This window comes from Mirounga leonina, unplaced genomic scaffold, assembly GCF_011800145.1.
Source record: "Mirounga leonina isolate KUSES-001 unplaced genomic scaffold, KU_Mleo_1.0 Mir_166, whole genome shotgun sequence".
In the NCBI taxonomy this organism is placed as follows: Eukaryota; Metazoa; Chordata; class Mammalia; order Carnivora; family Phocidae; genus Mirounga; species Mirounga leonina.
Window position 1 is genome coordinate 32,392,175 of NW_023270418.1, and position 22,551 is coordinate 32,414,725.

Genomic DNA, 22,551 nt, shown 5'->3' on the forward strand with positions numbered 1-22,551 from the left:
CTAGAATATATTCTGTGTTTGTGTGTGTTTACACACTTGTGGCTTCCCAGACTGATGTCATCCTATTGGTCAGTGGATTGGAAACTTGCCACTTCTCTGACCCCTGTCTGAACTCCCTTGATCCTCTCTGCTGGGGAGGAGACAGAAGATGGGGTCAGTAATCACCCCCACGTGCTCCATTCTCCACTGTCGGGCTGAGCAGTGGCTGAGACTTGCTTGGGCAATTCCGTCTTTCATTTTTGGAAAACAGTCGAGAGAGTCATGAGTAAAGAAAGCTGTGTACCAGGGAAGGAGTTGATCACTGCCTTTTAACATTAGTAGTGCTTGTTACCATCACCCTGACCCATGGCGAACTTCTTGGGTCTAAAAAAGAGGCTTGTCATTGGTCAGCCCAGCAAACTGGAGGTCATGATCATGGGGAAATGAAACCGGGCTAGGGAGGCTCTCAAAATAATGTGGTTCTTTGAGGGCTGGGAGGCTGGGGGCAGAGAGGAAACCTGACATACAGGAGACCAGAGCCAGAGGCAGGGAGGCTTGTGGTCAGGAAAGCAAAGACACCCGGAAGCAGAAAGAGAAGCTGAGCTGTTTAATCACCTCCTTGGCCAGACTCAAGGCTGTGGCTGCCCCCGAACCACTCACACCTGGAAGCCACTGAGTGTCGCTGGAGATGGAGTGGCCGCTTGAATCAGAGGGTAACTTAGGATGGGAAGGGGGAGCTTCGGCGTCTCTGACTCGGTCATCTGGCAATCTTGCCCCCAGGTCCTGCTTCAGCTCTGAGAGGTTCCTGGCTGGTTCCCAGGGGCAAGGAACTGAGGGGCATGCCCTTGCTGCGGTGGGAGAATGACCTGAGGCAGGGGCAGCCGTGCCCACATGGCCTGTGTGGAGGGTGCAGCACTGCCCGCACCCGGGTCGGGGTTGGGGTGTAGGACCGGGGGGAGATGGAGGACGTCAGGAGGTGGGAGTGGAATTGGGGGTCGCCTGGGTCCCACCACCGGTCTGGAATTAAATAGCAGAAGAGGAGCGTTGCCCTTGGGAACACTGACTTGTCCTCCGAGACAGTTCCTGGTGATGGGCTGACCTTGGCAACAGACCCTAGCAGCAGGCAGTTGTCCTGACAAGAGGGTGGTCCCTGTTGACGGTCCCTGGCAGTTTCCTGAATTGAGGGAAGAAGCTGGCCCGGGAGCCTTGGGCCCCCCTCCCCGCCCACTACTTGCTCTTCTTGAAGAAGCTGAAGCGTTTCTCTCTCTCTCGTTCTCGGCCATCCTTGCTGCGAAGTACGACAGGCCCCTCGGCCCCAGCCGGTGACACTGGGGGCATGGTCATGGCCCGGGTCATGCCGCGGGCAGCACTGGGCACCGCCGGCTCTTCAGGCTCTCCGGAGGCGGAGGACGCCGTGGTAATGGCGGCACTCACCACCCGCAGCCAGGAGCTCATCTCTGCCTGTACAGGGCACAGAGGGGTGGGTGCTCAGCCGCAGGGCAGCCGGAAGCTGCCTCCGAGAGCTGGCAGAGAAGCGACGGGGCGATCAAGAAGGGGAAGACGTTTTTGTGCGGCTTTCACTGGCGTCCAGGTGGCCTGATCGCGAAGGAGACCCTTACTCGAGGAAAGAGGGAGGAGAGGGAAGAAAGGGGAAGCTGCAACTGGAACGTTCTGAGAGTGGCGCGGAGAGACGGGGGCGTGGGAGGAGAAGGGGCCAGCTCACCTCATCCTTGGCCTGGAATAAATACTCTTTTCCATCCTGTAAGCTGTTGGGAGAAAAGAGAAACGTCAGGGCAGAGCTGAGAACGTGGGATGGCTGCATGAGAGCTGGGCAAGAGCTCGGTTAGCAGGCCGAGGCCAGGCTGGGGAACACGCGGCTACAGCCCCTGGCGCCAGACCAGACACGTCCTGCACATTCTTCAGATTCCCAGGACTGTGCAGAAGCAAACCCTTGCCGTTCAGCTGCTGAGGATCATGGTGAGCTCATCTGCACCCCAGGCCATGCCTCCTGCTCTGGCTGCTTGCTGGCAGGCGGGGGCAAGCCCTGGGAGGCCGCAGCGGCCGGGAAGCGCCAGCACCCTCCCTTCAGATTTCCCATCCGGGATCATTATCTTGCTTGCCATCGTCAGCAGTCAGGCCTGCATCTTGGGGCCCCCGCTCCCCTTAGTGTGGAATACAACCAGAGTCCCCCACCTTTCCCTCATGTACATGGCTGGCCCCAAACGCCCAGCCCTATAACTCTATTCCCTCTGCTTCTAGCCTGTGGCTCCCCTTTCCTTTGTATCGCCCCCAGTTCCCCGCCCCCCCCATCCCCAGGGCACCTCCCACTCCTACCCTAGCTTGAAGACGTGTTTGCGTTTTCGATAATCAAAGGCGACGCTGCCCTGGGCCCTGGCCAGGCTGACAGGCACTTCTCCATGGTATGGCACTCCCGTGCTGGCTGCCTTGGCATCCTTATAAAAGCCGAGACTCCCACGCCGCAGGACGCAGTACACGTTTTGCCACGACCTGGGCCGGACCGTGATGCAGGTGACATGGGTGACCAGTCTCTGCGGGGGCCTAGAACCCTGGGACTAGCTCGGATGTCTGAGGACTGCCAGTACCACTCCTATCTTTGAGCTCCTCGTCTTTCCTCCCTCCCCCGACCCTCACCTGAGGCCCCACTCTTCTGCTGGGTCCTCCCCCTGTCCCAGAGGACCCTCCTCCTACAGGGCACCTCCCCGCTGTCTACGGAGGAGGAGGCTGCAGGGAAGGCCAGGCCCAGTACCTGTTGGCAGCCTTCTTGCCGAAGGCTTCCATCTCCTGTTTGCGACACAGCATCCCCTCCATCTGTTCCTGGGCACAGAGCTCGGGGCCTCGAGGGGGCAGAGTGGCAACCCGGGCTGACTCGGATGACCTGCTCTGGGGCATCATAGGAGGGGCTGGGCCCCGCGTCCGGGCCTGCTTCTCTCCCCGGGGCCCATTGGCCTCATCCCCGGTGCCGGACCCCTGTGGGGAAAATGGAAAACAGTGTCGGCGTCAAAGGAGCAGATGGGAAATACCTCGCCTGAATGTCATGACGCTTGAAGTCCAAGAGCTGGTCTTCCTGGCCGCCGTGTGTCCTTTGGGCCCCCACCCTCTCCGGTGCCCAGCACCACCACCACCCCCTGGCTCACGCCCGTCTGCACCCCTTCATCTCCCGGTTACTAACACCCACACTTCTGGGAGAAACTCACAGCTCCTTCTGCGAAGCTGCCGTGCTCAAGTCTCTGTTGTTCCAACAGGGGCTACAAGGACAAGAAGCTGTAAGAGGACGTGCAAGATGTGGGGGGACTAAGATCCTGATGGGGGTGCACAGGGCAGCGGGGGTCACCTGTGGGGACTCTGCATCTGCGCAGACTCCGTTAACGCTGGCCTGCTGTGTGGACGCCGGTAGCCGGGGGTGGGTTCTAGAACAGCAGGAGGTGACACAGAACGTTAAGCCCTTGCGTTGCTGAGACTTAGCCTCCTCCTCCTCCTTCCCCAGGTGTCCCAGCTCTCACCTGTCCCAGGCAGCATCAGGAGCCGTCTGGCTGTCCACCAGGTCCCCTTCAGGCTGACTGGCTGTGGGCTCTGGAGCAGGGGGCTGTCTCCTCCGTTCCTCCTCCTCCCTCTTTCTTTTCCGCTCCTTCTCCTGCTCCTCCAGCTGTCAAAACATTCTGGGATCAGAGCATAGAAGGTCTCACTTAAGAGGACCAGGGCACTGGGGAAAGTTGAAAGGCCTCTGCTCTAGCCTGATGAAATAGAAAGGATAGAAAACAGAATTCCAAAAGAAGGTGGGGATTAGAAGCAACGGGTCAGATGGTGTCTGTTAGTGTCACCCGGTGGAGGGGGGGAGGACGGATAGCTCCTAAAGCTGTGGTGACAAGCGGCACTCTTGGCTCACATCGGGGAGAGGCTGGTGCAGCAGGAAGAGAAGATGCGTTTCCTTCAAGCGGGAGAGATCACAGGCTTGGGGCAGTGGGAGGGGGCGGGCATTCCTGGGGTCCCGCAGCCCTCACCGCGGTGAGCTTCTCCAGCGCGCTGAAACGCTCCTCCCAGGCCACCGCTGACTTCTGGAAGGCCTCGTGCCGCTTGATGAGGCTCTCAACTTCGTCGACTGTGCAACCCAGCTCAGCACTTCGCACCAACGGCTCTTGGCTGCACAGCCAGGCCTCCGCCATACCCGCGTCTCTCCCAAATACGAGCACTTCCAAAACTGCAGGGGTTGGGGGGGTGCCACAGGGAGATGGCAGGTCAGAGCACCAGCAGAACCCTATAGCCACAGCCCTCGGAGAACAGGGACACGGAGGAAGCTAGTGCCCCAGAGCAGGGGCACCGAGCAGAGCCAGGCAGTGCCAAGGGTGGGCACCTTGAGTTCCATGCCCAGGCCTCTTGGTCTTACCTACTCTGGAAACGACAGGTTACGGGACCCCCAGCCCCTTCTCCCGAGGCCTGGCCCCCGCCGCAGCTCACCAAGCTGGAGCCAGTCCATCTTCTCCTGCCACTTGTCTGCTGTCTCCTGGCGCCGTGCCTGCAGCTGAGACAGCTTCTCCGAGATCTGGGCGGGGGGGGGAGGGGGTGCGCAGAGACATGAGTTAGCACCCAGTAGGACCTTTCCAGGGTCCCTGGAGGACTCACACAGGGAACTGGTGACTTCTGATGTCAGGAGGCAGACGGTTCTGGGGGAAAGTTGGAATGGGGAAATCCCTGAACAGCACTGAGGGGAGAGAGGGATTTCTAAGAAGGAAGAATGAGAGGAAGGAAGGACACCCAGAGGAGCAATGAGCATTCAGGCCTCCCCACCGTGAGGATGGCCTGGTGGCGCCCACACCTCCCCCACCTCCTCAGCTGCATAGTGGCTCCTGGCAAGCAGGCCCTGGCCCATGTCGATGCATGAGGAGAAGCGGTCGGCCCTGGCATCTATCTCTGCCTTGATGCCCTGATGGTTCTTGATGACCAGGTCTGCAGAGGACACATCCCTGGGGGCACAGAGACCATGTTACTGCTGTGTCCATAACCCTCTCCTGGCCACCAATCCCCCGGAGGCCGCAAAGCACCGGGGGCCTCACCGGGGCCGCTCCTGGGCGTCCATCTGCAGGTTCACCCCATCCATCCACAGCATCAGCTCCCGGACAGCCTTGAAGAAGCGGAACTTATCCGTGGTGTCCAGCAGCAGCTGACGGCGGGCAGCAGAGCTTCCCTGAAGCTGGGTCCAGGCCTCGGCCACAGCCTGCATGTGACGGCCGATCTCCTCGGCTTTGTCTCCGGCATAGGCCTTCTGGAGCCGGTGGCCATCATCCTGCACCTGCTGGACCTGCGGGACCCCGGCTCGGAGTGAGGTAGCGCTGGGTGGACTCAGGAGCTGGGGTGTCCCCAGTCCCGGTCTCTGTTCTCCACCTCCTGTCCATTTTACCAGCCAGAGAGGCAGAAGGGAGAGCAGAGGGTGGGGGGCTGGGACAAATGAAGGCTGGTGCCCAGCATAAGCCTTGTCATACCCTGCCCTGCTGGGTCTCAACAGGGGGCCTGGGGAGTGTGGGGGAGCAAGCCTTTAACAGGACCCCTGGCCAGTCGAGCTTTTAGAGGCCTGTCCAGGACACATGGGACCCCAGAGATCGCTAGACTGGGTTCAGCTAGAAGGGACGTGGGTAATGGCTGACTGGGTTTAAACAGTTGCTTATCTGGTGGAGGCCTGGAGCTCCAAGCTGGGTGGGACCAACAGGCGGATTTTAGTACAATATGAAGAATCTAGCCTTTGGGACCATCTGAAAATGTCACGGGCCCTCCAGAAGGCTTGTGGACGCCGTGGCTAGACACCCCCTGGCCAGAGAGGTTTTCCTGGAATCCTTCTAACCTCGTCCCTAAGTGTCCCTCCAGAGGATGCCATCCTCCCTGCCTTTCTGCGCCACCGCCCCGCCGTTTCCCACCAAGTCTCCCTGGAGCCAGCCCCCACCTCGCCGCACCAGGGGTCGGGGGGGGGGGGGCGGCGGACCTGGGCGCTGAGGGCCTGGATGTCGTGCTCGAAGGCGCAGTGGCGGCGCTGCAGGGCCTCGGCCGCGTTGAGGTCGCGGCCGGTCCCGTCGGGAAGCTGCTGCTGCTTGTGCTGCGCCCGCGCCAGGGCCTGGCGGGCCCCGTGCAGGAAGCGCTGCAGCTCGTGGGCCGCGGCCAGCACCTGACCCCGCGTGTCCAGCAGCTCGAGCAGGTCAGCCCAGGCCTCGTTGAGACTGTCTTTCCACTCGGCCACGGTGGCCCGGGCGGCGTGGCCCCCGGCGATGAGCCCGTTGGCCAGTGCGTTGGCGCTGTCCACGCGCTCCTGACCGATGGTACTCGTGTCCCGGGAAAATTCTCGGAATTTGTCGCGGAGCATCTGGAGGAGACACGGACAGTGCCGTGACGCCGGTGGACGCAGTCCCCGCCTAACGCGTGAGTCTTCTCGCCCCAAACCGAGAACCCACTCCCCTCCCTGGGCCACACAGGCCAAAACAGGTTTCTTCCGCAGGGCGGCTGCTTTCCATTTACCCCGGATGTGACTGAGGCCCCCAGCCCCCAGCAAAAGCCCTGGGGATGCTTGGAACCTTTGGCCTTCAGACAAGGATACCCTAACTATGGTCCATATATCTGCACTCATGAGGGTCCAAGCCCCCAAACTGTGCAGAGGAACCTCAAGTCCCCCGTGCTGTTGAGAATAATTGGAAATTTCCTTTTTGCCCACATCTACGTACAGGCCCCACGACCTCTGTTCTGCACAGTTCTTCAAATACCCAAGGACGGCTCCTGCTCAGCCTGCTCTCGTGCCCCCGGCCCCTGGGCCCTCCCCGGTGGGTCCTCTACTCCTCCCAGGGCTGCCCTGCGGCTGGTGTCCACCCCACACTCACAGTCACGTGCTCATAGTCCTGGCCCAGCTCATGGGAGGCTGCCACCACCTCGCGCTCCTGGATCCACTGCTCCAGGTCATCCAGCTCGCGGCGGAGCTGGCAAAGGCGCAGGTGCTCCTGCAGGCGCTCCCGCCGCTCTCCGGCCAGCTCCTTGAGGCCGGCATACAGCTTGTCCACCTGGGCTTGGCGGATCGATAGCCGCGTGCTGCGGGGGCGGGGCAGGCACCGCGGGACTCAGGAGGCCGGGCTCTGATCCGTAGCCTGTTCCATAGAGTCCTGTCCGCTCTGGCCCCCCAACTACCTGCCAGGTCCCTGCCTGTCCAGCTCTCTAGACAGTTCTGTACACATGTAGTACCGAAGGCTCCGCAATCCCCGCACCACCCCGGGATCAGCTCCCGTCCCCCCAGGGGCTGTTCTCCCCTTCGTTGGCCGCTGTGCTCACCTCTCCGGGTGGTTGTGGTCAATCATGTCTTGGCTGCTGGCTGCCAGCTGGTGGATGGTCTGAGCGTAGTCGGCCAGGGCTTGCTCCAGCCCCTGATGCTTCTTCACCTCCGCCTGGGCGCTGAGCTCGTCCTGGGGACGACAGTGGGCATCAGGGAGGAGGGTTTGCGGGGAGAGAGCGGCAGCCCCCGCAGCCTGAGCTCTGCCCTGCCTCTCACCTTGGCTTTCTCCTGGCCCATCATGTGTAGCTCCTGCTCACCCATCCAGGCCTCCGCCTCGGCGGCATCGCGGTAGAACTGCTGGGCCCGCAGGGCCTCCTCCAGTCGCTTTCCTCGAAGCTCCAGCTCGCAGCTCAGGCGTTTCCACATTTCCTGCAGCTCAGCCAGCTCGGGGCCTGCTGCCGCCGCGCCCAGAGCACGCTGCCGCTCCGTGAGGTCCGCGATCCGCGGCTCATGGCCCTGTATCTCCTTCTGCAGGGTCTGTCCACAGAGGCGGAAGAGGACACTCTGACAGGGGACCCCCTCAGCCTCCCGTCCCCTACACCTGCTCCACATCCATCCGGCCCCTCACTCCCAGTCCTCTCTCTCCCTGTGTCCTCCTCACTTGCCCCCTTCTCTGGCCTAAGGTTGGGATGGTAGCACCCCTTCAATCTGCCTGATCTGCCACGGAGGGAGCCCATCCTCCTGCGGCGAGGGAAGGCCCACCACTGAAGTGCAGGATTGCACGCAGCCTCGAGCGGAGCCAGAGAAACCCCAAGGTTTTTTAAGAAAAGACAAACTTCCGAGTCTGGGAGGCTCTTGGGGCCTTTTCTTTTGCCTTTAGCCTCGGCCTCACCTGGTTTTTCTTCATGAGAAGCTGGACACTGGGCAGGTCCTTGCCGTGCTCCATGGAGCTAGCCATGGGCAGCCGCTCTGTCACCCACAACTGCATGAGAAAGAGGGCGTCCGTGGAGGTCCAGGGGGCAAAGCAGGAGTAGGAGTTGGACGGTGGGGAGGCCTGGGGGGAGGTTTCCTAGGGCTCCTGGTGTGTGTGTGCTGGAAACAGTCATCTCTGAGTCTGAGGTAAAGGGACCTCGAGGGCATCCCCAAGGCGTCCCGTGTTCAGTGCCAGAGGGAAGAGACAACAGCACCGCTGACATCTCCCCAGCATCCAGGAAGGAGACTAGAAAGTGAGTGGCAGGGAGCAACTTGCCCCAGGGACACCACCCCATCGCAGACCCTAGGAACTCACGATCTCGTCCTCCACGTCCCGGTGGAACTGGTGCTGCTCTCGAGAGGCTTGCAGGCGCCGGCAGCGCTCCGCCATGGGCCGGGACAGGGCCCGGAACTTCTCCTCCACGGCCCGCGAGGTCCGCTCCACCTCCCCCGCACCCTGGTCCTCCTGGGCCAGCGCTGTCGCCTGGGCCTGGATGGCCTCCACCTCCTTCTCTCGCACAGCCATCTCCCGTTCCAGCATCTGCAACCCGGGCGGGGGGGATCAGCACACGTAACGCTGGTGTAGCCAATGGAGATTTCTTATCCCTGGAGCTCACCCTACGGAGAGCATCTCCTCGTGGCCTAGCTCGGTGGATCTCAAACTTTAATATCCCTAAGAGTCCGGGGCTGTGTGATAACTGGGCCAGTTATCAGTTTACTGCCTCTCAGGCCCAAATTCTCCTCGGTTCCAGGTACATCTTACCACGTTTGGGCCGCTGACCCGGGTCCCCATTTCTCATTGCCAGCTGGTGCAATGCTAGGCCTTGTGAGTAGGGGGCGCTAGAGGGTCACCCCAAGGCACAGGAAGGGAAGGTGCTATTTCTGGTTCCAGTGTGCCTTTCTTCTTGCTCCTGAGGCAAAACTGCCCATGGTGTGCAGGGAAGCCAGTGGTTCTCGCCCTCCAGCAAGTTTTGCTGGCATCCCAGTGGCAACTTCCTACTGGCCAGTCTTGGCCTGCCAGCTCTAGACCTGCTTGGTCCCGTGATAACCCCAGCAAAGTTCTACAACATCCAGCGGGCCTCGGCCTTCTCCACGGAGGTCTGAAACTCAGCCTTGGGGGGTGGGGTGGGGGTGCGGGGAGAGCATCTTGTTCCTCCTTGTGTACCCCTCCTCAGCCCCAGAGAGAGTAGCTGCTCCCTACATCTGCTATTCCTGTACTCTTTACAGCAGGGACCAGCAAACCCAGCCCCCTACCTGTTTTTGTAAATAAAGTTTTATTGGCACATAGCCACATCCATTACACATATAATTTTACATATTGCCTATGGCGGCTTTTGCCCTACAAGAACAGAGTTCTTGTGACAGAGACTGTATGACCTACAGAGGCCAAACTGTTACTGCCTGGCCCTTTATAGAAAAATGTTTTCTGATCCCTGGTTTTGATTTCTCTTTACCTTTTTTGGTGAACACCTTTTACTAATTGATACTTCTTTTTATTAAAGTTTCCTTGTTTAAGTTGGAACATGGGTTCTGTCTCCCGACTTTTACTCTGACTGATACACACTCCTAGAGATTCTGATACGGTGGTCCACGGACCTCGCTTTGAGAACTGCCAGGAAAGATGTTGTCTGTGAGGCCTTAGAATGACCTCCCAAATCTCAAGAGCTACAGACTCCCTCCTCCTTTCTGCTGCCGTTCACCATCCCCATCACAGGCCTGCAGAGCACCTGTTGCTTCTTGAGCAGAATGTTGACGCTGGTGAGGTCCTTGCCATAGTCGTCAGAGTGCAGCTGGGCCTGCAGGCTCTCCAGCCAGCTCTCCAGGGCAGAGCAGCTCTGGGCAAACAGCTCGGCTCGGTTGGCATCGAAGAGGCTGCGGGCCTTGGCCTGGGTGGTGCTCTCCAGCCTGTCCCAGCGCTTGTGCAGGTCCTCCAGCTTCTCAGACACCAAGGCTTTCAGCTCTGGCTTCTCGAGGGTCAGTTCCCGCCCTTCCTGGGGGATGGGACACAGAAGGGGTCAGCGTCAGAATTAGATATCACTGAACTTTACGGGTCAGTAGCAGACCAGGGAGCTAAAGGGCAGTAGGAACCTGAGGTGTAGGCAATAATTCCAAGTTCTTGGGTATTCTCCACAACACACTCATCTCAAAGGTTTCAAACCCCTTCTAAACCGCTTCGCCTCCAACCCCCTCGCCGGCTGATTACCCCCTACTTGTTCAAGGCCCAGCTCAAAACCTCATCTCAATGAAGAAGCCACGGAGACCTTCACTGTGTCGGGCTCCCTTGTGCTTATGGCTTCTGGGGTTAGGCACACATGGTCTTGTGTATTTGCCATCCCCTCCTGTTTCTCAGTGAGTCACCCCTCACCTGGGTTATGTACACGCGAGTCCCACCGCTCTCCCCCCTCCCAGCTTTTCTGCTTGAGGACTTTGGTTGCTGGGGAGGTGAAGGAAGCATGGTCTCTTGACCTGTATGCAAGGCAGATGGGAAGTGCCCGAGAGTTAGTGCCCTAGGAAGCAGCCCTCAGCCAGTGACAGACGGGGAGATGGTGGACAAGTACTCGGCGTTCGTGTGCATTGGTTGGGAGAAAGTGGCTGCGTGTTCTACAGTCTCCCAAGGTGTTCAGACTGAGTGCCGGTTGCCTCCTGGGGTGACTGGTATGTCCTTGGACCCATTATCGAACGCCTTGCCTTCTCCATCCCAGCTTCCCACTCCCCTACTAGTGTTTTCTGTGCTCATCTCCCACATATGCGGCCTGTACTGGAAGCCTTGTTTCAGGGTCTGCCTCTAGAACACAAACCAAGGCACTGCCTTGAGGCCAATTTATGCATGGCTGTCAGGATGAACAGTTAGAGCCTAGCACTGCCTGGGTAACTTCATGAACCTTCTGCACGATCCACACGTTGACGCACAGTCCTTACGTGTGATCAAGGCTTTTCATGACCTGGCCGACCAGGCTTTTCCCACCTTTTTTTCCATGGGGCCCCTTTCCACATTCTGTGTTCCTGCCAGACTGACTTACCCCCTTGTTCCCATACCGGCACCCCACTTCCACACCTCAGGTTTCCTGTTTGCACTGTTTTCTCTACCTAGAAACATCTTTCCTCCAATATCTCTGCTTGTCCAAATTCTACTCATCCTTCAGGGACTGCCCTGGAGGCTCCCGCCTCTAGGATTCCTCTACCTCCTCTCTCCTTGTAAACAAAGTTTTATTGGCACAGAGCTTTACGGGCACACCCAGAGGGCCCAGGCTTTATCAGGCCCTCTCTTACTGCAGTTGTCATATTCTGCTTTGGATTTAACTTAGGTGTTTGTGAATCTGTCTCATATCCTGGCTGTACTGTCATTCCTCAAGGGTGGAGCCCACAGTAGAATTGCCTTCATTCCCCCTCTTGGTGCCCAATACAATGCCTTGCATATAGCAGCACCTAGGAAATATTTGCTGAACAAATGGAAACACTAGACATACACTGGTCTCCTCCTCTCCCCAACCATCATGACCTTGAGGGAAGGAAAGTGTCTTTTTACGTATCTTGCAGGGTGCTGAGCACACATAATGTCGCCCGGGAACACTTGCTGAGTTGAAATAAAGTTTTACCTATGCTCAGCTCTAGAAGAAGTGGTGGGTTTAGAGAGCAAGTACCAGGAACAGTGAGACTCGAAAGCAAGGCTTGGCAAATTGTGCTCTGTGGGCCAAATGCGGCCCCCACCTGTTTTTATAGATAAAGTTTTACTGGAACACAGCTATACTCAATCATTATATATTCTCTATGGCTGCTTTTGCGGAGAGTTGAGTAGTCACAGCAGAAACTGTGTGGCCCGCAAAGCGAAAATATTTGCCATCTGGCCCATGGCAGAAGTTTGCTGACCCCTGCTGAACAGTGTCATCCTGCTCTGGACCCAGGCATAGTTACCATGCTGACTCAAAGCTGCAGTTTGGCTCCCTACTCATTTGTGCTTTCCCAAAGTTCTGGAGTCACTGTCCCAGAGACCTAAGACTTTTGTTCCCCAGACCCTAGGTTTCCGTCTTGGAGGTTTGGCACCAGAGACCCCATGACCTCTAACCCTGGAAGAACCATAGCCTGAAGCCAGGATCCTCCCCTGCACTGTGGCCAGGATCGTGTCCGGAGGAGGACCCAGGGCTCTCTTCTTGCTGCTGCTGACACACCACTCACCTTATCTACTTTGTCCAACCAGTCTTTGTTGGCGGCCAGCTCGGCCATGAACGCCTGGTGCTTCTGCCACTTGGTGTGCAGGTTGCGGGCCTCATCATAGGACACGTCCTGGGCTGTCAGCATCTTCTCGTCAATCCAGAGCTTCAGCTGGACCAAGCACAGAGCAGGGGTGGAGAAGGGCAGAGTACATTTCAGATGCGGTGAGGCATAAGGGGGGTGAGGTGAGCTGGGAGAAGTGGTGGATGTGGGGGGAAGCCAGGCAGGGGTCCACTTACTCAGGTGATACTGCAACGGTCTTATTCTAGGCTCAGAAAGCTGGGGAACATTAGCAAAGGGATGGCTGGGGAATGTGGGAGGGAACATGGGGGAACAGAGCCTCACCTCGTGACAGTCCTGTAGGAAATGCTGCTGCCCTCGGTTGTCCCGAAGACGGCCCAAAAGCTGCTGCACCGCTTCTTGATTCTTCTTGTGTCTGTAATGACAGTCCCTTGTGAGGCCCTCGAACTCACTGTCAAAGGGCTATGACCCTGTAACTAACCTAGAAGCCTTCAGTCCTCTTGCTACGGGGACAATGCCTTCTGGGAGCACTGCAAGACAACCCGGGATTATGGAGGTCCGCCATCCAGCTAGGCCAGTGGACTTCATCTCCCCTGGTGTGGGGGAAGCAGAGCTTCCCAGCTCATGGCTTAGTCCCTCTCTGACCACTAAGTTCTTCCTCCTCTACTTTTCATCAGCCCCCACAACCATCTGTCTGTGCTGCGTTCTCCAACTTCTTCATCAGTGGAACCGGCCAGGCTCTTCTCGCTCACTTCCCCACCAGGGCTCCCATGTACCCACTGTCTTCATCATACCTCCTCTCGATGGAATCGGCTTTCTCCTGGATCTTCTCGGCGTGGATGTTGCCCCCAGACACCAGCTGGCGCCCAGCCTCCAGCAGCCCGCGGATTCGCTCTCCGTTGGCATCCATGGTGCTCATGAAATCTTCCAGTTTTTTTATGGCGGCATCCGCAGCTTGGAGAGTCCCTGGCATCTCCGTGTGGGACAAAACGTATTCCTGTGTGGGAGGAGAGGTATGCAGCTCACTTCTCAAAAGTACTTGTCGACTTTTCAGAAGAGACCTACTGAAGGATGCATCAGACGTGGAGCCCAGCTGGGGAGGGGAGGGTGGACGGTCTGGTTCTGAAGACATGGGGTGGGGGGGTCCTGATTATGCCACAGGCTCACAAAGTATCAAGGGAGCTGGGCAGGAGGACCTTAACAGCCCAAATCCTGTTCCAAATTATTTCTGGCCACTGATTTAACAGTTACATGACAATTCAGGTTTTTTATTTCTCCTCAAGTCAGTTTCGGCAGGTTATATTTACTTTTTTTTTTTTTTAAGTAAGTGCTAAGCCCAACATGGGCCTTGAACTCACAACTCTGAGATCAAGAGTCACATGCTCTACTGACTAAGCCAGCCAAGCACCTACATCTTGTATTTTTTTGGTTTTTTTAACTCCTATATTTTTCTTGCACATTCTCCCTGTCCATCCTGGTTCCTCAATTACTCCACCCGCTGCCATTTCCTCCTCATCCACCTTTCTCTCATCCACACTTCCCTGTCCTTAGTCCCCTCTTCTTCCTGGATGGGACTCTGTGTCCCTGCTCTCACCTGGCTGCTGAGCACGCCCTCGGCCTGGCGCGCATCCCGCAGGAAGCCTTGGAAGCCATGGGCCTGGGCCAGGCGGCCTTGCCGGCTCTCCCACATGCGGCCCAGCTCCTCCCAGCCGGTGCCCAGGGCTTCCAGTCGCTGCCGCAGGAAGAGGCACTGAGGATCAGCCTGGTCACGGGTCACCTCCTCACCCAGGGCCCGGAGCCGGCTGTACTCCCCGCGGGCCCGCTCCACCTCTCCCCGCAGGGCTGCGTGTTGGGCCAGGAGGGCCTCTGCCTCGGGCAGGGTGGCTGGCCCTTCTTCAGAGGCCACAGAGGTCTGCGTGCGACCGAGCCATGCCTGGAAGTCATCTAAGCTGCGCAGGAAGTCCTGCAGCCTCCGCGCCTCACCCAGTGACTCCTCCCGGCGTCGCATGGTGGCCCGCAGGTCTTCCCAGCCAGCTTGGACCTCTCCAAGCCGGGCATGGATGGCAGGGGCTTGGGCGGGGTGGCCAGCGGCCAGGGCATTGGCCTCTCGAGTCAGTTCGCCCACTCGGGCGGCGATGGCCTCCAGGTCCCGCTCGGTGCCGGCCAGCTTCCGCTGCAGCGCCAGCACCCCGGCCAGGTCATTGCCCAGGCCCTGGGTGGACTCGATGACCTTGGTCTTTTCTCTCATCCAGGCCTGGGTCTCTGTGCATTCTAAGTGGTAGTTCTGGATGCTCAGGGCTGACGTCAGAGCTGCCTTCTTGCCATCGGCCAGGGTCCGAAACTGCTGCCACCTGAGGGTGGAGGCGGGGGGGGTCTGGTGTCTGGAGCTGCTCAGCTTCCCTGTGCTGTCTAGGTATATCTGGAAGCTTCTTCCCTGTCTCTCCTTTGGGATATTCTACCACCTGCTTGTGCTGCGTTAAAGAGGCCGCTCCCGGCTCATCCTCCCTTGACCTTGATTCCTTGATTACTCCCCGTCCAGGCACAAGCCTTTTTGGACTACCTTCACCCCCTTTCATTCCCTTCCTCATTTCCCACCTCTGCCCCACAACATACTCCAGATGGCCTTCCTTCCTCATTTTTAGCCTCCGTACCATGCCCTCTAGGACTCTCCCTTCTGGCTGCCATCCCTGTCTGCTGCATCCTTTCTTGGTTCCCCTCCCCAGGCCCACCTGTGGTTGAGCTGCTTCTGGGTCTTGACAATGCTGTCCTTGCCCGGGGGGTTGGCCTTCAGCAACTGTTCCGCAATGTTGTTCACGGCAGTGATCCGGGCTGCAAGGGCGTTCATCTCGGGCTCCAAGGTCTCGAACCTGAGCGGGTGGAGGAGGGTGCAAGAGGTGGCCATGGGTCGTGGAAGTGGTGATGTACCAGCCCACCTCCCCTAAATGCCCAGGAAAATGCCTCTCTGTCAACGTGCAGCTGATTCTCTGCACATCTTAACCTACGCGGTCTGCAGTATCTGTGGGTCAAGTGGGGAACCCCAAGTCCCCCCAGACAAGTAGAAAAACAATAATCTCTAGAGTGCTCAAGAAGATGGTGGAAGTTAAATATCAGGAACAGTTGCAGAAGCCAAAGTAACACCTGGCCCAACACCTCATTCTTTTTTTTTTTTTTTAAGATTTTATTTATTTATTTGAGAGAGAGAATGAGAAAAGAGAGAGAGAGCATGAGAAGGGGGAGGGTCAGAGGGAGAAGCAGACTCCCCGCCGAGCAGGGAGCCCGATGCGGGACTCGATCCCGGGACTCCAGGATCATGACCTGAGCCGAAGGCAGTGGCTTAACCAACTGAGCCACCCAGGCGCCCAACAACACCTCATTCTTTATCAGAACCTCCCTATTCCTCCTGGGACTGACCCTTTAGGCACCTACCTGGGTCCCATCCTAATACCAGGGGTTAAAAAACGAACTGACAACCAAAAATATTTGTTTGAGTGATAAAGATGTGAAGCATAACTTCTGTGATATTCTCACGGTCTGCAAATGGTTTCTGTAAAGGGCAAATATTTCAGGCTGTGTGGGCCATAAGGTCCCTGTCATCTGCTGTTGTAGTGCAAAAGCAGCCAGGGATGATATGCAAATGAATGAGCCTGGCTCTGTTCCAATAAAGCTTTATTTAAAAAAAAAAAAAAAGGCAGCAGGCTGGAGTTGGCCCCAGAATTATAGTATGCTGATCCCTGTCATAGGATATCTTGAAAACTTAAAAAAAGAAATCTTCAAATACATTTTTAAAACCACCAGGAAATTTGACTATAGAATGAGTAATCGATGATATCAAGGAATTGCTAATTTTATTCTATACGATAATTAATGGTATAGTGGTTCTATATGAAAAACGTCCTTTCTAAATCATTTTAAGATGTATTATTCTGTAAATAAAGCTACTTGATAAGGTTAATCAGTGTATCTGTCTAAAGGTCTATAACATCAAAGCCCTAGCTATTTTAAGCCCACACACATAATTTACTATATTTGAGAATACTTCTTCCTATTTCTTAGAGGACACATCGTGGGGAGCACAGAAGTGAAATGATAATCTGGGGATTTGCTAATTTTTAAAATGAAAAATAATCAAATAGAGCAAGATACTGACAATTACTGAATCCGGGTGATGGGAAAATAGGAGTTTGTGGTATGTTTTCTCCTTTTGAGTATGTTTGACATTTTTCATGAAAAGCAAAACCCAGACAACTGTTAAGACTCAAAGGATCGGGGGCGCCTGGGTGGCTCAGTTGGTTAAGCCTCTGCCTTCGGCTCAGGTCATGATCCCGGGGTCCTGGGATCGAGCCCCGCATCGGGCTCCCTGCTCAGTAGGGAGCCTGCTTCTCCCTCTGCCTCTGCTGGTCTCCCTGCTTGTGCTCTCTCTCTCTCCCTCTCTCTCAAACAAATAAATAAGATCTTAAAAAAAAAAAAAAAAGACTCAAAGGGTCGTAGCCAGAGCAGGCGGTTTACAGCAGGGCCCACGGCCCACACGTGGGCTGTCCCACTCGCCAGGCCCTCCTGGAGGACGTCCGCAGGGGGCCTACCTCTGCTGCACCACCTCCAGGTCCTCCAGGCGCTCAGGCAGGGCCAGCCCGTTGAGCCACTGCTCCTTCTCCTCCACCCACAGGCCGCAGGCCCCAGCCTCGCTGAGCATGGTGTAGAGCGCCAGGGCTGCTTCCAGGGCCCGCGCGCGCTCGCCTGCCCGGGCCTGCAGCTCCTCGTAGTGCCGTTCCAGGCTAGGCACCCTGCCCTGCACCTCTGGTGTGCAGCTCAGCGCAGGGGGCAGGGCGGCGGCCTGTTCCCTCAGGGCATCCAGGGCTGGCCGGTGGCTCCGGATCTCCTCCTCCAGGGCCCGATGCTGCCGGGCCAGGGCCTGCGTGGAGAACTCGTCGTGCCCCAGTTCAGGGCTGGACACCAGGCGCAGCGCGTCCACCAGCCAGGCCTCCATGTCGTTTGCGTCGGCCTGGAACTGGTAGAGGCTGGCGGCCTGGGCAAGCCGCTGGGCACGCTCCTCTGCCAGGGCCTCCAGCCGCTCCCACTGGGCCTGCAGCTCGGCCATGCGGGCGGCAGCCTGGCTGGCCCCGGGATGGCCCTCCGCGACTAACTGCTGGCCCTGTTCCAGCGTCAGCTTCAAGGGCCCCCGCCGGCCACTCATCTCGCCCCGCAGGGCCGTGTGTTTGTTGAGCAGGCGGAGGACGCCAGTCAGGTCCCGGCCAGTTTCTGCGGAGGCCAGTAGGTGTTGCTGCTCCCGAACCCAGGCCTCGGCCTCACCCACCTCCCAGAGGAAACGCCACAGGCGCCGGGACTCCTCCAGCCGGGCCCGCCGGGTCGCGGCTAACTCGCACAGCGCCTCGTAGCTCTGCTCCAGGGAGGCCACCCGCTCTGACACCAGCTGGGGGTCGCATGGTTTGTACTCTGAAAAGGTCGGGGCGGAGGGTTGAGAGCTGTCACCCAGCCATCCCGCTGCCCCCTACCCGTCCCTGGTTATGAATCTCTACACACACCGCCCCTTAGGCCTCCCTCCCTAGCTCCGTCACCTCCCATCCACCCCTCATCCTTCCTGTCCCCAGTTTTCCCAGTCTGGCTGCTCTCCTTCCTGAGCCGCTCCCTGCTCAGCTCCTTCCCCCAGGGTTCACCTTTGCCTGGGTCACAGAAGCGCAGTGCAGAGGCGCTGACCGCCCGCACCCTCTCAGCCTGCACGGCGATGTCCGCTTCCACCAGCTCGTGCAGCTGCAGCAGGTCCTCCACTCCGGCCAGATGCTTGCCCAGGTCGTGAGACTGCAGCCGGCCCTGCCGGGACAGGTGGCGTGTCCGTGCCCATCCGAGGGCTCCCCGGGTCCCTCCCCGCCAGGCCTCTTCCAAGCCCACAGCACGCGAGGGCCAACCTCGCTCCCTTTTCCTGGATCCACTGCACCTCCCAGCCTCCTTGGGTGGCTGCAGGGGTCACACGCAGATGAGCACAGCCGCTCCTGTCTGTCGGCCCCCACTCACACACGCAGTGACACCCCAGTTCTGTCCCGGCACCCTGGCCATCTTGTACTCAACTCCCCTCCTGTGGAACGACTGACTTTCTTACTAAATCTTGCCCCCGAAATCTCCGTTCTGACTCACCTTCTCAGCCCCAGAATTATCTGGCTCAGCCCCCAGCACCCCAGCAATTCCAGGGTCTCTCCAGACCCACCCTCATCCCCATCCTTTGCCTAGATCGCTGCACAGCCTCTAACTGGCCCCTCGGCCCCCCTTGGGCTGTCCTCTCCTTCACATTGTGGTCAAAGTGACCTTTGAAAACATGAAGGCAGAACCACGTCTCTCCTTTCCAAAACCTTCTGATGGCGCTCAGAGCTCCGTGTTACTCTGAACAAGACGCATACCCCTGAGCAGGCCAGGCAGGCCCTGTGGGAGCAGGCTGCTCCACCTTACCTCATCCACGGCCCCTCCTGTTCTTGCAGTGCCCCTGGCCCTCCTTCCTATGCTGAACATAGCACGCCTGTGCAGGCCCAGGGCTGTTCCTTCTGCCTGCAACATTCCCTGCTCACAGCCCCCGCGCCAGCTCCTTGTGTTAGTCTGCGTTTCCTCAGAGGCCTGCCAGGACCCCCTCACCCCGTGGCCCTGTTCAGTTTCCTTGTAGGTTCTCTGTCTGCCTGCTATTTTGTTTCATGTGGGCCCAGGGGTTTCCTCCTCAGCCTCCTCCCACTAGAACGCGAGACCTGCGAGGGCAGGGCCCTGTTTGCTCCGTGTGCCCGCATCGGGGTCGGGGCCCGGCGCCGAGACTTACTCCACCAAGATGCGCCACGGGAATGGACCCCCAGTCGCACCCCCACGGTCCTGCTCCCCCCCCGCGCCCCCGCGTCCCGCTGTTACCTTCATCTCTTCCATCCAGTCCATGAGGTAGAGCAGGTCCTGAAACACCTTCTGCAGCTCCAGGTTGAGGAGGAGCCGCTCCCGCCGGGCGGCCACCATCTGCCGCAGGAAGTCCCAGAGGCGCGCCACGTTGTGCTGGCGCGCCGCGATGCGCTTGATGTCATGGTAGCGCTCAGCCGCCAGCTCGGCGGCCACGGCATCCACGGCCTGCACCCGGCCGCTGTAGGCCACGATGTCCGTCTCGATGGCCTCGTGCTTCCGCACGGCCGCCTCGACGGCCGCCAGCTCCAGCCCGAAGTTGTCCTGCAGCGGAGGGCAGGCGGGGGAGGCGGGGGAGGTGGGGGAGCTCAGGCACCCCAGCTCCGCCCGCTCGCCCCTTCTGCTCTCGGGGGCACTTGCGCCGCAAGATGGCAACTCCACATGGTGGCTCTGTTTCCTCTCTATCCTGTCCCATCCTGTCCCCTTTCTCCTGTTCAAGCCTCTGGCCCTGATTCGGCGGGGGGACTCTTGGTTGTCTTCTCCGTGCGATGGATTCCCCCATGTTACAGGGCTCGTAACCCACCGCTCTCTCTCCCATTTCTCCTGCCCACCCGCGCAGGCCAAGAGCCCCCCCGCCCTACCTGGGACACGAGGCGCTGGTTCTCGCCAAGCCAGGTCTCCCGCATGGCGGCTTTGCGGTCGAAGCGGGCGGCCAACTGCTCCAGCTTCTCCTGGCGGATGAGCTCGGTGCGCAGGGCCAGCTCGCGCTCGTGCTCCGCTTTCTCCAGCCGCTCCCAAGCCTGCGAGGTGGGGGGACAGGGCTCAGGAAGTGAGGGTGGGGAGGGGTCATTGCGACTGGGGGGCACATGATGAGTCCCAGGGAAGCTCGGTCTAGTGGGTCTGCGGAATGTGGTCAGTCAGACACCTGTGCACAGAAGCATGAGAAACGGACAGCAGGAGGGCCACGGGGCCACACGAAAGCACGTCTGCTTACGGATGAGGACTGGAGGGGGACAGGGTACAATGAAAACCACTGGATTTGTCTGTGGTGGTGGGACCGTGGGTGAACCCTATTACTTATATTAATCTTACAATGTCATCTGTGAAAAAGAGAAAATAAAAGCAGAGAGAGTAAATCGGGGGCATGCCGAACAAGATAAGCGACTGGGGTCTGAGTTTATGATGCGCGCTTGCAAGGAGAGACAGAGGGAGGAGGAAGGGGGATGTTCGGGGCGCACGACAGCATGTGTGAGTCACGTCGTCGGTACCACGGAGGGCCACGGGGCAGTGTGGGCTGGTGTCAAGGATGGGACATCTGTGGGGTGGGGAGGGAGGCTGTGCACCTTGTTGATGTCAGAGATGAGCCGGCCCTCGCGGGGCGTGTAGACCTTCTGATTGTTGGCCCGCAGCTTGCTCTGGATGGTGAAGAGCAGAACTTCCAAGTTCCCCTTCTCAGTGAACCTGAGGCAGGAGGCCGGGTTGGGGTCAGAGTCAAAGGCCACACAGGCACAGGGACTCTACGTTTCAAAACGAAGTGTCCTGTGGTGCTTTTCTTCTCATGATCTCAGTGCAAAAGCCAGAAAATATGGACAAGCAAAAAGAACATAATTTTAGAACAAATGAAAACCAGAGAGAAATGACCAGTTACACTTTGGCATGCACCTCAAATCATTCTTGGGATGTGTAGGAGCAGATGTTTTCTGGATTAGTATTAGTTTTGGAGCTGAAACATACTAACTCCGAAAGAGCTCAATAATAGACAAACTGAGGCTGTAGCATGTACTGTACAGAGCTGCGTACTGGCGATCCCACACTTGAAAAAAAGTCCATTTCTAAAACAGGTAAACAGTCAGAACCTTTGCAATGTGCACGGCACCAGCCACACTCCCGTGTCGCTGGTGATGACCTGCCCGTCAGATCCAATCCCCCTGTCCCTAAGCTGGGGGTGGGTTCCGAAACACCCGGCAGTAATCTTATCTGAGCGGATCGCACTGATTCTACCTGCCACAGTAAGCCTCTCCCGAGCATGACTTTTTTTTTAATGGATCATCATTTCAAAAATTTATCTTGGAATTGCTTCTGGCACTTCGAGCTGGGGGAAATGAGCCTTCACTGCATTTATGTCCTGCCAAATTTCCCTCCCAAAAGGCCACCCTGATTTAGGCTTCTTCTCCCACGAGCATGGCTCAGGGCCGGCATGCTGCAGCAGGGGGCGGCCCAGGAGCACCTACTTGGGTGGCTTCTCGACGGTGCGGTAGGAATTGAAGGACTGCAGCTGGTTCTGGACCCCACTCAGGGAGTTGGCCAGTTGCCGGTCATTGAGGGTGACAATTGTTTGCTCAATCCACTGCAGCAGCTCTGAGGCCAGGGACTCATACTTCTCCACTAGGCGCTCGGCCTCCATGGCATGGTCCAATACCTGTGAGACAGCGACAAGGGGGTCCTGCCTACGGGGTCCCTGGCCCAGCCCTGCAGCTCCCCCGTCTCTGCTTTTGGGGAGGAAGACTCCTAGGCAGGACCTCTGTTCCGACCGCCTCGTGCGGGGTGGGGGGGTACCTTGCCAATCCTTTTGCCTTCCACAGCCAGGGCCTTCATCTTGGAGAAGTAGTGATAGTAAGTAGCCACGTAAGTGATGATTGATTTCTCGTCTGGTTGGTCCACATTCACATCTGAGAGAAAGGACCACTCAGGTCAGGCACTGATGTTTAGAGATTAGAAACCTGCCTCCCAGAAGAACACCTGCAACTTGGATCGCTTACCCCAATCCCAGAGCGCCCCCCCGCCGCCACACCAAGCCCTCTGAAACTGACATCCTTCCAGCTCCTCTCAGGGCAAAATGACAAATAAATCATTTGGACTAAAAGGACATGAAAAAGCAAAGTTTCTTTTTTTTTCCCGCCTAGGAACAAGCAGAGGACAAAATGCAGAAGCCCGAGGAGGCTTTTACCCAGTATTTCCAATGGAGACCAAAATTACTGTCGAGGGCAGGAAAGGCAAGAAAAGAAACAGTATTCCCGTTTGGGGATGGATCTTGTACTTAGAGGCTGGAAAGATGTCTAAGAAATCAGTGGATTCAGGGGCAGCAAGATGGGAGATACAAACTAAGCTTCCCGAAGCCGGGATGTTCAGAGGGACAGGCTCAGCAAGCCCCAGCAGTTCTCAGGGCCATCTTGGGTCATGGTCATGGCTATTTCTGACCTCAATCCCAAAGTTCAGCTGCGAATCCAAGGAGGTGAGTG

General features: G+C 57.9%; 1 protein-coding gene across 1 annotated transcript in view; it reads right to left on the bottom strand.

Moving 5' to 3' along the window:
• Nucleotides 1-566: 566 nt before the first annotated feature.
• The window catches only part of SPTBN2 (spectrin beta, non-erythrocytic 2), a 38,235-nt gene continuing 16,250 nt past the window's right edge, over nucleotides 567-22,551 (bottom strand). The window contains exons 8-37 of the mRNA XM_035013350.1: nucleotides 21,869-21,981; nucleotides 21,544-21,731; nucleotides 20,656-20,773; nucleotides 19,954-20,112; nucleotides 19,334-19,636; nucleotides 18,109-18,262; nucleotides 17,017-17,887; nucleotides 15,166-15,303; nucleotides 14,031-14,787; nucleotides 13,231-13,433; nucleotides 12,761-12,851; nucleotides 12,380-12,526; nucleotides 9,934-10,197; nucleotides 8,523-8,747; nucleotides 8,127-8,216; nucleotides 7,511-7,771; nucleotides 7,294-7,424; nucleotides 6,852-7,056; nucleotides 5,969-6,343; nucleotides 5,049-5,293; nucleotides 4,820-4,958; nucleotides 4,453-4,537; nucleotides 3,999-4,195; nucleotides 3,501-3,643; nucleotides 3,332-3,407; nucleotides 3,195-3,245; nucleotides 2,747-2,967; nucleotides 2,314-2,487; nucleotides 1,703-1,745; nucleotides 567-1,440 (exon numbers count right to left, since the gene is read on the bottom strand). Coding sequence (XP_034869241.1) covers nucleotides 1,207-1,440; nucleotides 1,703-1,745; nucleotides 2,314-2,487; nucleotides 2,747-2,967; nucleotides 3,195-3,245; nucleotides 3,332-3,407; nucleotides 3,501-3,643; nucleotides 3,999-4,195; nucleotides 4,453-4,537; nucleotides 4,820-4,958; nucleotides 5,049-5,293; nucleotides 5,969-6,343; nucleotides 6,852-7,056; nucleotides 7,294-7,424; nucleotides 7,511-7,771; nucleotides 8,127-8,216; nucleotides 8,523-8,747; nucleotides 9,934-10,197; nucleotides 12,380-12,526; nucleotides 12,761-12,851; nucleotides 13,231-13,433; nucleotides 14,031-14,787; nucleotides 15,166-15,303; nucleotides 17,017-17,887; nucleotides 18,109-18,262; nucleotides 19,334-19,636; nucleotides 19,954-20,112; nucleotides 20,656-20,773; nucleotides 21,544-21,731; nucleotides 21,869-21,981 — 6,401 coding nt within the window. The 3' untranslated portion in view covers nucleotides 567-1,206. The remainder of the gene's footprint in view (nucleotides 1,441-1,702; nucleotides 1,746-2,313; nucleotides 2,488-2,746; nucleotides 2,968-3,194; nucleotides 3,246-3,331; nucleotides 3,408-3,500; nucleotides 3,644-3,998; nucleotides 4,196-4,452; nucleotides 4,538-4,819; nucleotides 4,959-5,048; nucleotides 5,294-5,968; nucleotides 6,344-6,851; nucleotides 7,057-7,293; nucleotides 7,425-7,510; nucleotides 7,772-8,126; nucleotides 8,217-8,522; nucleotides 8,748-9,933; nucleotides 10,198-12,379; nucleotides 12,527-12,760; nucleotides 12,852-13,230; nucleotides 13,434-14,030; nucleotides 14,788-15,165; nucleotides 15,304-17,016; nucleotides 17,888-18,108; nucleotides 18,263-19,333; nucleotides 19,637-19,953; nucleotides 20,113-20,655; nucleotides 20,774-21,543; nucleotides 21,732-21,868; nucleotides 21,982-22,551) is intronic.